The 16,123-nt window shown below is 47.5% G+C and overlaps 1 protein-coding gene across 8 annotated transcripts in view; it reads right to left on the minus strand.

Annotated features, from left to right (window-relative positions):
• Nucleotides 1-16,123, minus strand: part of LOC125706396 (diacylglycerol kinase zeta-like) — a 140,694-nt gene that overhangs the window by 24,288 nt on the left and 100,283 nt on the right. For 6 of the 8 annotated variants that reach the window (XM_048973077.1, XM_048973079.1, XM_048973078.1 and 3 more), the window contains 6 exons: nt 14,386-14,465; nt 13,839-13,883; nt 10,364-10,433; nt 8,251-8,291; nt 7,898-8,091; nt 3,835-3,948 (listed from right to left, as the gene is read on the minus strand). In XM_048973077.1, coding sequence (XP_048829034.1) covers nt 3,835-3,948; nt 7,898-8,091; nt 8,251-8,291; nt 10,364-10,433; nt 13,839-13,883; nt 14,386-14,465 — 544 coding nt within the window. The remainder of the gene's footprint in view (nt 1-3,834; nt 3,949-7,897; nt 8,092-8,250; nt 8,292-10,363; nt 10,434-13,838; nt 13,884-14,385; nt 14,466-16,123) is intronic. The other 2 variants (XM_048973080.1, XM_048973074.1) reach the window with 1 other exon arrangement.

Below are 16,123 nucleotides of genomic sequence, written 5' to 3' on the forward strand. Positions count from 1 at the left end.
AGTTCGAAAAAGGTTAAGCATGACACAGCATATCTTATAGTGTTTCTATAACATTACATTTTAACTCATTTTGCAGTATTTTTTATGATTAATGGCAATAAAATTTCTTCCTCTCTTTGTTAGATTATTACTTACACAGGATTTCCAAAAACATTTCTCACAACCTATTTCCTGTTACACCTCCAAACAACGTATCTGAAGTGTGCGTTTGCCTTAAAAAAAAAACCCTTTAACCAGGCTGTTACGCATGTCAACAATTCCAAGCAATTCCAAAGTGCTGTCCCATTCTTCCCCTATGGCGGCGGTCAGGAGGGGGACAAAGCCCCCTGCTCATTTTTGGATTATTTGAATAATCTTAATTTCACTCCCAAAAGAGAAAACAAAACATACGCCGATCAATCCTGTATTTCAGTCCCAATTATAACGGACCTTCTATGTAGATCACTCTGACACGAGGTGATTAAGGGATATTCATCTCGTTAAACACAAAGTAACAGCCAGTGTCACTGTGCTAAGCCTTTATCTGTGGGAAAACATAAAACCTCAAATGAATGCACAAGCCAGTTCATCAGTTGTCAGGGAAGAATAGCGTGAGGCTTCTCCTGGCAACACATATGCCTGCGTGCAGACACACTGTGGGTAAAGGCAGCTGAGTGGCAGGCAGCAGAACCTCACTGCTTTCTGTGTCTGAAGCATGAGGGAGCAGGTCAAAATGTGACTGGGGGGGTCCTCCAAGCAGCACATTTAATTAACGGTTGCCGTGGTGATTCAGTGTGATGCAGACACGTGCAGAGGATCACACAGGCTACATAGGAACAGCGTCCGTGACACATGTTTTCCAGCTGCACAACACGGTACTGGCGTCAGGGCAAGGTTAGGAAACAGATCGATTTGATGGCCAAGATACGGGAAGAGTGCATGAGGGAGGGGGGGCGGACAAGCTCAAGGATCACAGAAGTCAAAGTAAAGCACAGAAAGAGTACGAATAAACTGGACTGAACTGGAGAGAGTGGCCGGAGGGATTTGGTAAGCTCCACTGAGATCTTACAAAGGATGTGCAGGTCTCCATCAATCCATCCATTTTCCAAACCGCTTATCCGGAGCCTATCCCGAAATCAATAAACATGAGGCAGGGAACAACCCAGGATGGGGGGCCAGCCCATCGCAGGGCACACTCACACACCATTCACACCTACGGGCAATTTAGCAACTCCAATTTGTTTTTGTACTGTGGGGGGAAACTCACGTACCCGGAGGAAACCCCACGACGACATGGGGAGAACATGCAAACTCCGCACACATGTGACCCAGGCGGAGACTCGAACCCGGGTCCCAGAGGTGCTAACCACTGCACCACCATGCCACCCCATGTGCAGGTCTCTTCATAATGTAATCGAAAAACCGAAAAGAAGGAACCTAAATGGGCAGATTTTGAGCAGGAACAGGTCTTATATGTGGCCAGTTTTACAAGCTGTTAGTGCTACACTGTCCTGGTTCATTCAGCTAGAAAAGGAAACCATTCGCTTAATTGCTGAATCAGCCAAACAGCAATGCAGATATTCCAACCAAAGGCTTAAAGCTCCAACAGGTATAAGTGCAGCAACAAAATGAAGCTTCTCTCTCATTTCAGGACATACTATTCCTGTCCCTACTGCCAGTGGAAAGCTTGAGGAATTGTAGAAGAAGGTTTGTTTGTTCACAGGTCACCATGAGAAGGAGAGGGTCAACAAGTGATGGATGGGATAGCTGGTCTCTTGCCTCAGTGACACGCTGAATCTACTGTAACAGCGGCTGTGTGTGATTTTAGGCCAAGCCTTCAATGTGGCCACGAAAACAAAGGATCATGAGAACTGAGTGTGGTGCCAGATGGTGAAGTGAAAGGAAGCGATGCTGAGTCGCCAATGGGGATTTGCAGAAAGTCACATGGTCCCCATTAGCAGCCGTATTAGAGTCGGACTCGATATCAAGGGCCAGCAAGCAGCTTCATATTTCACGGTACATTCAATTCTGAGAGGCAACTCGGAGGCTGCCATAACCATTAAACACAGTGCCATGCCGTGTACTGGTCCCTGTCCGCAAGCAGTAAGAGATTCAGTGCAGGCAGTTCTGGTTCTGGAGGAACCAGAAGGGCCGGCTGATACTGTACTGTTGTGGCCAAACGGATGCAGGGAAGAGGGCAGAAGGAGGCCTAACCAGAGAAGGGGCGGAGGAGCGATGCAGGCTGCTGTGACCCCCCCATGATATGGGGCCTGATCAGAAAGAGCACCTAGTCATCGGGCAGCACTGTGTGGAGGGCTTAGGGTGCAGCCTGGGTTGAGGTGCACACACTCACAAACAGTATGTTTACCTGCATACTAAAGAAATCAAATAATTGTGTTAGTCCAGCTAAAATCGTACTTTTAAAGTACATGTAAACGTTAGTCCGACTAAAATTGTATTAAATCGAATTTCTCGAAATCGGCCTAAGACACTCAGATAATGTGATTGGGAATCGATTTACACCTGCATGTGTACGTTCAATCGGACTCAAACCCTCAAACTGGCCTAGGCACTCTGTGCATGATCCACAGTCCCTCCCCCTAGGCTTTGACCCAGAAGTGACATAAAACGCCGGTACACAGAAGAAGCATGGAGCATAGCAGAGGACATACATGCTGCATGTACGTAATGTACGAAATGTACTGTACAGTGCTGTAAAGCTGCCCCCTTCGCCGCTTAAATAAGGTGCACTTTTCCACCACACCAGATACTGTATTTTGTAACTTCAAGAAGGTACCAAAAGTAAAGCACTTCACGGTGTTGATTTTCCACTGCCGCAAAAACTGGTACCAGCATTGAATGACATTACAACACGAGGTGGGATATTTTGTACTGAATTCGAAAAATGGCTGTTGTAGGACTTGATGATGATTAATACCAACATCGCATGTTATGCACATCCAATTCTTATATCGCTAGCCAGCTACATTAACATCAGGCTTTACGTTCAATTTGTTATGAATACAATAGTGCAGTGAGTTCAAGTCTCGGTAAGACATTTATACTTAAAAAAAAAATCGCAAGTTTTGGCAATTTTAGGGCAATGTTTGAAAATCAGTTTAAAGTTTACCTCTGCTTTTGCATGAGCGCTGCATGCGTTTTCTAAGACAATCATAATTATTTTCATTCTTGGGTTTAAATCACTCCTAGACAGGTTCGTGAGAAATGTATAATTTTTGTTTCATAAATACCCCAATATTTATCATAACAAAATCACATTGCAATAATTGAAAAATGTCCAATACTGTGCCATCCTAGTATATTATACAAAATACTTTATTTCTTTTTATGCTACCCTGATCTTGTTGTATCTGTTCTGCAGAGCAGATTGCAATTAAAGCTTGTGTGACTTCATTTGTCCATACATCCATTATTATGAATTTTATTATTATTATTTTTTTTACGTCTGTGACGTAATAGTTCAACTGGAAAAAGTCCAGTACTAACAAGCTAAAAGGAGCCATATCCCCACATACTGTAGTGGAGTCGGACATATTTCAGTCATTAAATTGATTCCCCTCCCATGCATGTATACTGGGACAAAGACAATAGTCCCATTAAATGGGCGTAGTCGAACTATAAGTGTAGCCCGACTTATCTGTGCATGTAAATGTACTGACAGAAGCATACACCATGGCAGTTTAGAGATGGCATTAACTGCATGTGTACCTTTGGACTGCAGAAGGTAACCAGGGTGCCCACAGTTTATATGTATGCATTTGCATGTTGTTCATCCATCCAGTGAGAGGCAGTACTGAGCATCACCGCCAGCATGTGGCCCAGGGCCCGGCTCACCTGCAGGGTGATGGCACGGGCGATCGAGGCGAGTCGCCATGTGCTAGAGCCTCTGCCACAGCGCTGTCGCTGGAGATGCGCTTCCGCTGTGTGGCCTTCTGCAGTTCAAGGATCCTGAAAGAGATCAGGCTGAACTCAGAGACTGTGGGGTGTAACTACAGGAACACACAGGAGAGGGGCGTGGCCACAACACACAGGAGAGGGGCGTGGCCACAACACACAGGAGAGGGGCGTGGCCACAACACACAGAAGAGGGGCGTGGCCACAAGAACATGCTCAAAAAAGTGCAGTAGCCTTTCGAGATTCAGTCTGTGAGCCTGGAAGGGCTGCTTTGGAGGTCCTCAGTACCTCAGTACCTTTTTTCGCTCTGGACAGCTTGGCCCATGAAGTTTGACATGAAAAAAAGACAACAGAAAAGCACGTTCCCCGCCCCCTGAACACCTCCCCCTCCTTGACAATGCCATCTCAGCAGCCTACAATGGTGAGCTCATCTGGAATTACTGTCTGGAGCCATTTGCACCATTTAGCTAATTGCTCCCAAGCCCTAACTGCTTCAACTGGCATTTAACTCTTTTTCACTAGAATTGTGAGGAAAATCACAACTAGCACATATCACAGCAATGATCACCTGTAAAAATATGTGAAGGTCGTATTTCATTACGACTATAAGAGTAGAAAAGGGCAGGCTCCTGTCAACAATGTGCATCTGTGAACAAATCCAGGGAAAATGAAGGTTCATTCATTGCGAAATGATGGCAGGTTCAGGATCATTTGCTTTGGTAGTGACAAGTGGGACACAGTTTGCCACTTCCTCCCCCGTCTCCACCCTAGCCATAGTCGACAGGCTTCTTTTCCAGTGTCCGTTCCTGCTATGGTGATGGCTCTTTATCTGCAATTAACCCCCTGAGGTCTAAGGGTAGGGGACACACTTTCACTGACTGGGGATGGTCACACATTTCATTCAATATCATAAACTTAATTCCTGGCAAATAAATTATTTTTTATATAATTGTTTTGGCATTACACTAATCTTTATTTTAATATACTTTGTAAATATGTCAGATTTATGTGAAGTCATTTTTAATTTGACATCAAAGTATAGATATTGCAAAATGCAGTTTGGAACACTTGCAGAAACATTATAAAAGCACATAGTAAGCAATGGTAAGTTTGTTTTGATCCCAGATATCTGATCACCAAAGTCTTGGCTACATGAACATGATTAAATGGTGTAGTGGCAACATGCAGCTGGATAAATAAATAAGAAAAACTTAACTCATGTCATTATTTCTGGTCTCCTTCCATTGAATATGTAGCAACTTTCATGTGTATGCATGAGCCATTCACACCTGGCCACATCCCCCCTCCCTTTTATGGCGCTGATGGGGATGTATCAGTGAGGCTTTACCCAGGGCCACGTCGAGGGCCACACTGAGGGCTTTACCCAGGGCCACACCGAGGGCCACACTGAGGGCTTTACCCAGGGCCATGTCGAGGGCCACACTGAGGGCTTTACCCAGGGCCACACCGAGGGCCACACTGAGGGCTATACCCAGGGCCACGTCGAGGGCCACACTGAGGGCTTTACCCAGGGCCACGTCGAGGGCCACACTGAGGGCTATACCCAGGGCCACGTCGAGGGCCACACTGAGGGCTTTACCCAGGGCCACGTCGAGGGCCACACTGAGGGCTTTACCCAGGGCCACGTCGAGGGCCACGCTGAGGGCTTTACCCAGGGCCACACTGAGGGCTTTACCCAGGGCCACACTGAGGGCTTTACCCAGGGCCATACTGAGGGCTATACCCAGGGCCACGTCGAGGGCCACGCTGAGGGCTTTACCCAGGGCCACACTGAGGGCCACGCTGAGGGCTTTACCCAGGGCCACGTCGAGGGCCACACTGAGGGCTTTACCCAGGGCCACGTCGAGGGCCACGCTGAGGGCTTTACCCAGGGCCACGTCGAGGGCCACGCTGAGGGCTTTACCCAGGGCCACACTGAGGGCTTTACCCAGGGCCACGTCGAGGGCCACGCTGAGGGCTTTACCCAGGGCCACACTGAGGGCTTTACCCAGGGCCACGTCGAGGGCCACGCTGAGGGCTTTACCCAGGGCCACGTCGAGGGCCACACTGAGGGCTTTACCCAGGGCCACGTCGAGGGCCACGCTGAGGGCTTTACCCAGGGCCACGTCGAGGGCCACGCTGAGGGCTTTACCCAGGGCCACACTGAGGGCTTTACCCAGGGCCACGTCGAGGGCCACGCTGAGGGCTTTACCCAGGGCCACACTGAGGGCTTTACCCAGGGCCACGTCGAGGGCCACGCTGAGGGCTTTACCCAGGGCCACGTCGAGGGCCACACTGAGGGCTTTACCCAGGGCCACGTCGAGGGCCACGCTGAGGGCTTTACCCAGGGCCACGTCGAGGGCCACGCTGAGGGCTTTACCCAGGGCCACGTCGAGGGCCACGCTGAGGGCTTTACCCAGGGCCATGTCGAGGGCCACGCTGAGGGCTTTACCCAAGGCCACGTCGAGGGCCACGCTGAGGGCTTTACCCAGGGCCACACCAAGGGTCACACGGAGAAACATACTCAGGGTCAGACAGGCTGGACCCCAAAGTGCCATCAGCAGAAAGGCAGAAAAGCACCAAGACGGACAGGCATCCAGCAGCTACAGAAGAAGCAACAGATACTTCTTTCTGACAGGAAAGTGGAAGCCAGGGTGGGAGGAGAACAGTGACTTCCTGTGTCGCTGAACAAGCACCTCGCTGTGTGAATGTGGATTGGTCGGGCTTGAGGGGGGCGTGGTGAGAGGAGTGGAATTGGACAAGAGCACGCGGGGGGGGCAGGAGGGGGAGGCAGGAGAGTGAGGGGGGCAGGAAAGCCAGGGGCAGGAGAACAAAGGGGGGGCAGCATAACGAGCGGGGTAGAAGAGCGAATGGGGGGCAGAAGAGCGAGTGGGAGGTTAGGAGAGTGGGGGGGCAGGAGAACAAGGGGGACAGGAGAGCGAGGGGGGACAGCAGCATTTCAGTCAAGTGGGAGATGCTGGGATCCATCAATGTTCCTGAAGACACCAGGTTTCAGGCATGTGGTCTGTGGAAGCTCGGGGCGGTGCGGCTGGGGGCTGTCAGGCTGGGGGCTGTCAGGCTGGGGGTTGTGTGGCTGGGGGCTGCGCAGTTGTGGGCTGTGCAGCTTGGGGCTATGTGACTCAGCAGCAGGAGAACCCCCCCCCCCCAGTTTGGATCTTTTATTACAAATTCCATTTCAAGTCTGGCCAGGCACCGGTGTGAGAGGTCTCAGCCACCCCAGACACGCACATGCCCATCTGTCCAGAGTACGGTTAGAGAGCAGAATGCTAGCATGAGAGGCTTTCCTTTTGTTTTGTTTATTCAAAGTAAAACAAAGAAAAATCCAATTAGGTTCTTAACAGATAATATACCAAACAGCGTTCATTTTTGCAGATTTTAGATGCACTTATCATTCAATAAGGCAACATCTGGCTTATTGCCTTATTTAAAGATGTGGTTAAACATCCATCCATCCATCCATTTTCCAAACCGCTTATCCTATTGGGTCGCGGGGGGTCCGGAGCCTATCCTGGAATCAATGGGCACGAGGCAGGGAACAACCCAGGATGGGGGGCCAGCCCATCACAGGGCACACTCACACACCATTCACTCACACATGCACACCTACGGGCAATTCAGCAACTCCAAGTAGCCTCAGCATGTTTTTGGACTGTGGGGGGAAACCGGAGTACCCGGAGGAAACCCCACGACGACACGGGGAGAACATGCAAACTCCGCACACATGTGACCCAGGCGGAGACTCGAACCCGGGTCCCAGAGGTGTGAGGCGACAGTGCTAACCACTGCACCACCATGCCGCCCCTGGTTAAACATCTCCTGCTTTAATACAATACAACCCAAAGATAAAGAATGGGTTCACATACATGTGCTTGTGCGCACATAATCACGTCATTAAAGGTGTCCTCAAATTCATTCATGTAATCAAATTCATGTGATTAGGCTTCTGCTGAGAAAATATGAAGATTTATTTAATAGCACTTACGAGGGGAGAGGGGAGGCAGGCGGAGAAGAGGATGATGGGAAGGCAAACTGGCGTGTTGGGCCTGGGTACTCTGCTGAGGAATCGACGAGATCGGGCATGCCTGGGGACGTGCCCACCGTCTCAGTGATGACCAGCTCCGGGTCAAGGATGAAGAGTTCATCCTGTGAGATCTCTGTCACGTAGTTCAAGTGTTCCTGGAAATTACCAGTTCAGAGGTCACAAACGGAACACACTTACCATTAAACTGTGGATATTTTAACCTCTTGGGCTGCATATTTGCAGATTGCAAACACAAGACCCTGGGACCCTGCGCAGGGTTAGGGGCTCAGAAGACGCAGGCGTTATGTGCTTACCTGAGCACGATCTATTCTATAAAATCGGTCAGCAGTCGTAGCTAAAAGCAGAAAGAAAGACAGCACAATATCCGACGTGAGTCATTGAAACAGTGAACAGCTAATAGCTTGAGCAGCATAAACACATTCCTATGGATATAAAACAATAAGAATAAATGTTCAAGCTCATCCCACAGCTACTGAGCCCATACAGAAACAGGACATGCTTAGAGAGAGCATAGTGTGAGAACACAACCCAAAAGTCTGAAATCACGTGTGTCAATGTACATTTCATTTCTTCATTTAATTTCATTTAATTTCTGCCCACTGAGCTCAGCTGAATAAATACATATATTTTCTGTCTTAGATGCAACTTTAAAACTTCAGGGTTGGGCCACTCGGACAGTCCTGGCCCAGCACACTGATCAGTCTTCTAATGACCTGCAGGCCGCACCATGCACTGGACAAGAGCTGACAGGAGGAACTGCTAATATTTCAGAGCTGGGATCTGGCAGAGAGAGCCTACTGTATTTTACTGAGTAATGACATCAGCTTCCAGCCACTAGAGGGATAGTCTCTGAATTACAGTCTTATAGTCTCATAGTCTTGTATCAGAATGTGGCATTAAGCAGAGCTATCGGAAACCCCACTATCGGAAATACAACCTTAAATGATCAATCTGTGCTCAAGTCATGTCCTTTATGATGCCATCCAATGGGTTATCCTGCCCTTGGGGCACATAACATGATTAGATATAGATTTAAAGATAAATGAACTAATTAAAATCAAATCAGGCTCTAGAATTATTTTCTTCTGTGATTCTTCTCTCTTAAATGTTTTACAACGGTTTATTAGACCTATAAACATTCCCCAGCACTGAGGAACACAGTTTTACTACACTGCGCTAGGGACTGGGGAAAGGCTACACCAGTTAACCTTAACATAGCAGACCACACTCTGCACTGCAATAGGGACTGGGGCTAACCCTAACCCTAACAGCAACATCATGCCCACCTGACCATTAAAAATAAGGGGGGGGGGGTGTCACAGATGGATGAAAACAAGCCATTGAATTGAGGTCACAATAGTGAAAGCTTCCCTTACATGCTTAGTCTTACATTAGGGACTGCATGTTGTATGTGTTCCCATTTTTACTGCACTCCTTATAAAAAAGTAGCCTTTCTATTTTTATCTCATGGCCGTGTCATTGGATAGTTCGCAGTCTTTCTGTGATTACGTGGCCACAGGGTCCCATGAGGCACCTGCTGCTGTGACGTAAAGCAATGGAAATGCAGTGAAAAAGCTAGAGGCTAAAGAAGTCTGTGAGCCTGGAGTTTAATACACTCAAGAGTGTGTAGGTTCTGCTGAGAGATGGATTTCACTTTGCAAAGGAAGATTCAGGTTCATCATGTCTCAGTGGGCAGCACTCCAGCTTCAAGACCACAGGTTTGATCTCAGCCTCTGGCTTGGTGTATATACAGTTTGCATGCTCTCTCAAAGTCTTTCATATGTGTAGAGTTTCCATGCTGTCTCATAGTCTGTGGTGTGTGCAGTTTGCATGCTCTCACAGTCTGTGGTGTGTGTGCAGTTTGCATGCTCTCTCACAGTCTGTGGTGTGTGTGCAGTTTGCATGCTCTCTCACAGTCTGTGGTGTGTGTGCAGTTTGCATGCTCTCACAGTCTGTGGTGTGTGTGCAGTTTGCATGCTCTCACAGTCTGTGGTGTGTGTGCAGTTTGCATGCTCTCTCACAGTCTGTACTGGTGTCCTCCAAGTCCCAAACACATGTGCATTACGCAAACTGGTGTCTAATTTCCCTTTGCACCTGCATCCTGTCTGAGGTATCCTCTGTTCTGACCCAGGCTTTTTGAAATAGGCCCCAATAGTGATTCGGCAATTTTCTACTTTGAGCTGACCTTCACTTATGTGCCATACAAATACTGTTATGTTGACAAACAGAATTCATGGATTTCATAGGGCAATGAACTAATGAACTAAGAAGCCAAAGAACTAATGAACAATGAAGTAACTTTGGGATAAACAAAATATGACATCAGTGGTTCAGTTCATGCACAAGAGAGACTGAGGCATAAATAACTATTGTAATTCACTCAGGCCGTTTATAAACAATGCTTACAGTCTAAGAAACACCACTTTGGTGAGAGTTTCTGCGAGGACAGGGTCTTCAGTTTTGTACCATCTCCTTCCTGGGGATAAAAGAAAACCAAAGGGATTAAATACTCTGCTGGTCATTTAAGGCCAAAGCCAAAACAAGACCCTGGAAATGCATGAAAATGAACTCTGCTTTGGATTTCATTGGAAAATCCAAAGTTTTTGTTGAAGGACACCCAAGGTAGATCTTCAGTTTGCTGTGTTCCACTGGCTGAATTTAAATCTTATTTTCTCACTCCTTTGTCATGACCTCTATTGCTTTATACAGCAATGCTGCATCCATTGATGAAAATCTTTTATGGTGATAATTTAGCAAGTTAATGTAAAGCTATCAACAAAAAACAGAACCTTCTGAGCACAATAATCTTAGTCTTAGCACCTCTGTACTACCAGACATATCTGAACAAGGACAGATACATGTGGTAGAAGGTAGTGCTGCTTCACTCTCCTTTCTCATTCAATATTTTCCACCAGCAGTGAAAGGGCAATGAAATAAAGGCTCCCACAAGAAGCACCACACCTGGCAGGGCAGGACTCCACAGTCTGACACTGAACACGGCAGCTATACACAGCAAAGTCAAAGTAGCTGTCACCACACATGCAGTGTGACACCACAAGGGACAGCCATGCCTGACAGGTTCGGACAGAACACGATCCAAACACACATACACATGTATGGCATGCTGACGTGTGCCGAGGAGCACCATGTGATCGGGAGACTTGGCACTTGGCAAGGAACTGGAACTCTTTGGGCATTTTTCCACTAGCACCAGGTACCATACTTTTGATACTTCAAGAAACATTATACAGGACATTATATATAGGATATTATAGCGTGGAGGGTTTAAGTTCGCTAGAACATTTTTACTCTGTCATAGAAAAGAAACCTGCAATTTTAATTATTATTCCTTTTATAGATTAAGATATTGTAGTGCCGGATGGATCGAGGCATCGCGAGAGCAGCGAAGGGCGAGGAGACCTGCTTGTCGGTATAGAACACTCCGTTCATTATAGTCTTGAACAGGACTATAACAGGCACCTAACAAGCACCAATCCCAAACAGCAGAAAACTGTAAGGTACACACACAGTGGGAGATTTATACAACCTAAACACACAAGGATCGGACAGGGTGCACATAAGACAAGGGCAAACATACACACCACAACCGGGAACACAAATATTAATCATAAATTCAACAACAGCAACACAAGGGCTATGTACAATATACAGACACAGGGTTATATACACATGTTCACAAGGCATGTTGGGATGCGCAGATCTCACCAGCACTACACTGCCCCCTCTCAAAGGTTGACTGTCGCAGCGACCACCACCCGCAGTTCCCACCTCAGTTCAGAAGCAAGTTCCAGGGGTCCACTGGCAGTGGCGGGTGCGTCCCTCTAACAGCAGAGGGCTGTCTGCTCCCGACGCTCGCGAGCACTAGCAGGGCTTAGCTACTGCCCGCCGCTGGTGTGATGGACCCCAACTGGCCACCAACCCCTGCTTTTGTGCACCGTAGGGGCATCAGGTAACCCATCCAGGGGGTCCTACTGGCCAGGGAACATCACTCCCAAGGACTCCCACAGCCAGGCTTCCTTCTCCGGGGACAGCCAGCACACGGGGCTGCTGGAGATTGCCCGTAGAGTAGCTTCCTCCTGGCCTCTCACAGGTAGCCTCTCACGGGCGTGCCAATTGGGCCTCCTCCTTGCCTTGCTCATGGAGCTCCTTTATGTGTTGGACCTCCAGAATGAAACATGCCTGCTCACGGTCCCGCATCCTGGCCTCCACCTCCTGCAGCTCGCGGGTCTTCTGTACCAGCTGGGCCTCCAAGCTGCAACACACCTCCTCCTGCCCAAGCAGTGTCGTCTTGCGGCCCCATGACGCCGCCTCTGCTGCCTTGGGCAAACACGCCTGGTGGTAGCACATAAGACACTCCTGCTTCCAGCTGGCCAGGTTGCCACGCAGCTGCTCCAACTCTGGCCGCTCCTGCTGGCTCTGCCGTTGCCGCTCGCCCAGCTCACGCTGCTTCTGAGCCAGCCAATGACATCTTGGACAGGGAGTCGACAGGATGGCAGGAACAGCTTCGGGGTACACTACAGAAGGACTGGGGTCTGGTGGGCTAGCAGGAGTGGCTTCCAGGTGTGCTACAGCCAAATGGGGCTCCGGCGGGCCAGCTTCAGGGTGCACCGCATGGATCTAGGGCACCCCAGAAGGACGGAGTGGCATTTTCCTCGCTTTGTTGTCCCTTGGTCGTCTGCTGGCAGCTCTCTCTTCGGGTAACAGCGAACCTAATAGCCCTTCATGCCGCAGCTCGAGCAGACAAGCTTTCTCGTGCTGGCTGCATTCTCCCCGGAAACCTCTCCTGCTTCATTGCTTCACTGCCTCGAAGTCCGCAGGAACAGGCTTGCTGGATGATGTTGATCAGCACCCGCTCCAGCCGCGCCAGTGGGATCGCTTCCAGGATCCCACTTCTGACACCAATATAGCGCCGGGTAAACCGAGGCAACACGGGAGCAATGACGGATGATGAGCCTTGCTTGTAGGGATAGAACATGCTCTTCATTATAGTACTGAACAGAACTGTAACAGGCACCCAATGAGCACCGAACCCAAATATAACAGCGGAAACACAAAGTGGTCAGATACAGTCAAACTGTAAGGTACACACACAGTGGGAGATTTATACAAGCAAAGAACACGCAAGGATCAGTCAGGGGGCACATAAGACATGGGCAAACATACATGCCACAAAATTTAAAGATACTTTTTCAATTTCTTGTCATGCCATCCTGTTCTTCTGACCAGATCTCAATTAATTCCTTTGTACTCTGTTTATTGTTTTCTTAGTTTGTAATTTTTGGTTAAAGACAGGATAGTTATACATCGCCAATCTACAAAGAAAGCGTTTCAATCCCATCCCCAAAGTACCAAAGTAGTTCCCAAGCTGGTTTGGAACTTTTGGTACTGGTAGCCCTACCAGAAAGTCAATGGAAAAGGGAAAGAACCAAAAGTACTGTATCAAAAGTATGACACTTGGTGCGGTGAAAAAGTGCCCTTTATGTGTGCGGCTGCTTCATAAATTATGTGACGGGAACATGGTGAGATTATCAGGAAAAGGAGAACATCTCAGCGTGCATCTGATTTTCCTAACGTAAGCAATCTGCTGTCAGTGCTGGTACGTTCAAAATATTTTACAGCTTCAACTTACAGTGTAGATGTTAGACTGCACGGGATGTCTCTCACTAAGCTTGTGTCACATCAGGTTGCTAGACATTATGCTCTTTCTTCACAACTGATAACTGCCGGTGCTGCGCTATGCTTTCAGCATCTGCCTGTAATGACCTGCTGCCCTTCGCTTTCCATAGAATCAGCCTGGTGTGGGCATGAGGTGTGTTTTCTTCCAGACAGTGACACAAGCTCCACCAAGGCCTTCACAAACCTGCAACACCAGCCGCTGGAAAGACGGGTGAACCGATACAAAGTCCTGGGGGAAACACCACATTGTGAGGTCATTTGAGCGAGTGGTGGAGTTAAACTCAGATGGCTGTTTGCTGGCGGGGGCGATGGCTGAGATTGGCGGCAATGATGCATTGAGTGAGTGGGCAGGGATGCTTGGAAACTCAAAATCATTGTGCAGTGGCAGAAGGAACAATAATATTCAGACATACAAGTGATCATTATAATATCTATCATTATTAGGAGCAGTGGAGGCTTTCATTGAAAATAACATGGATAAAATCATTAGTTGAGGGCACATCTGAGCCTTTAATCACATACAAATTTCTTGTACCATTTAATGCAATTTTTTACAGTCTCATAAGAAGAGTAGAGGGTCACGAAATACGAGAGCTCAGTGAACATCTTACAGCTCCCCATGCACAACTGGAGTCACCACCCCCTTTCTGTGGCTGTCCGCTAAACATGGAAATGTGTCAGGCGAGCGACAACACAGTCAGAATGATGCAACACTCCTCAGCCAGACTCACCTCCTGCAGCCTCTCGATGTGCAAGCGGCACGTTTCCAGGTCACTGTCCCCAGGGATGACAATCAGGCCCAGGGGGATTGCTGTCAGACAGAGAGAAGAATCAGAAGTAAATTCGGATCCAGAGAGAGTAAAATAAAGACTGGAAAAGGGATTCCCATAAACATCTTTAGATTTATATAGCTCATATTTCTGGTCAGTTAACATTGAACAACTGAGCAGGGCTGGACAGTATCTAACCTAGCAGTTCCATGCAGATGGGACACCTTCTAATGCACATATGGAAAGAGTTAACCTTTCAGGATAAATAGAGGATTGAGGCACAGACAGAAGATTATATTTCTCGGCTCAAAGCGCCCATTTGAATCAGCATCTGTGTTATCCAAATAAAAAGGTAACGGTTAGAAAAGATTCACTCACTTTGAAAAGGACTCACAGCCAGTGATGAACCTCACGTTAGTCACCTGAGCTTGAGATTTCTATACTCAATACTACGGTCATTTTATTATTGCTAAAATAGCTGAGATGTGGGTGACGAGCTACAGATATGTTTATCTTCCAAGGCAGATGTAGTCATCAAAACATGCACCGTTGCCAAGCAATGCCAAAAACAAGCAGCACCAAAATTAATTCAAATCTCTCCTTTGCTGCTCTATCTACAAACGTTACACTCTGATGTTAGGGTCTTAAAAACTGAGACCCACCAAGAAAGCAAGAAGTGAGATGGCAGGAAACAAGGTCTCTCATTTTTTTGAGAAGAGCCAAAAGGAATCCCCCTGCTCACCTATCGGACTACGACTTCACAAGAACCTGCACATGCACACTTGCTTGTGCTGACACCTTAAGGCTGAATTTGCATTCCAGTTACATGGTTACGCAACGATTAAGCAAAATCCATCACTTATCTTGGTATGGGTCGCAGGGTGACAGGTACCCGGTGCCCATCCTGGGCAGCACAGGACACAGGGTCAAGGTACACCCTGGATGGGTGGATTGAGCAAAATCTTTGCACGTAATTAGTCTGCATATTGTCCTGCAGTTCTTCCAATAAAAAAGGTGAACTAAGGCTTGAAGAGAGGATTACAAATACCCTGAAAGATGTTACCAGTCCTAAGGTTAGAGGAATTTTAATCCCCCTACAGCTTTCAGAAAACTGTTAGACACTCAAAAACGTGTGATACGTTGTGCCTGCAAATAAGTAAGTGGCCTTTGATATGTTCCAGAAAATTTTATTTTACAACATGTCCTAGGACAACATTTGGGTCTGTTTAAGGGATGGTAGTTATTTATCAGTGAATTCCGAGGGCAATAAGCTTCCAATTCCTAGCCGAAATGCTAATGTGTTAAAAATGGTAGAAGACAAACAACACAAAATTCTGAAATAATCACAATCCAGATTTAGGTTGTTGCTATATGATTCACAGTCCAACTTTAGCATTTTGCATATCGCTGTGACATACAATCAAAATTTAGCATATAGCTACAGTATATGATTCACAGTCCAACTCTGACGTATTGCTATGTAATTCACAGTCCAAATGTACGCATATTGCTATATGTATCACAGTCTAACATTTGCATATTTATATGTCACAATCCAACTTTAGCATACTGCTTTCCTGAAGAACGGACATCAAGCGGACATGTGATCAAATAACAGTGAACAGGTGCTCTATCACATCATGGCCTTAGGCTGTGTGATGAGCCTACAAGAAAAAAAAACACTAAAATAGCAGCCTGA

The sequence above is a fragment of the Brienomyrus brachyistius genome, chromosome 13 (assembly GCF_023856365.1).
Source record: "Brienomyrus brachyistius isolate T26 chromosome 13, BBRACH_0.4, whole genome shotgun sequence".
NCBI classification, from domain to species: domain Eukaryota; kingdom Metazoa; phylum Chordata; class Actinopteri; order Osteoglossiformes; family Mormyridae; genus Brienomyrus; species Brienomyrus brachyistius.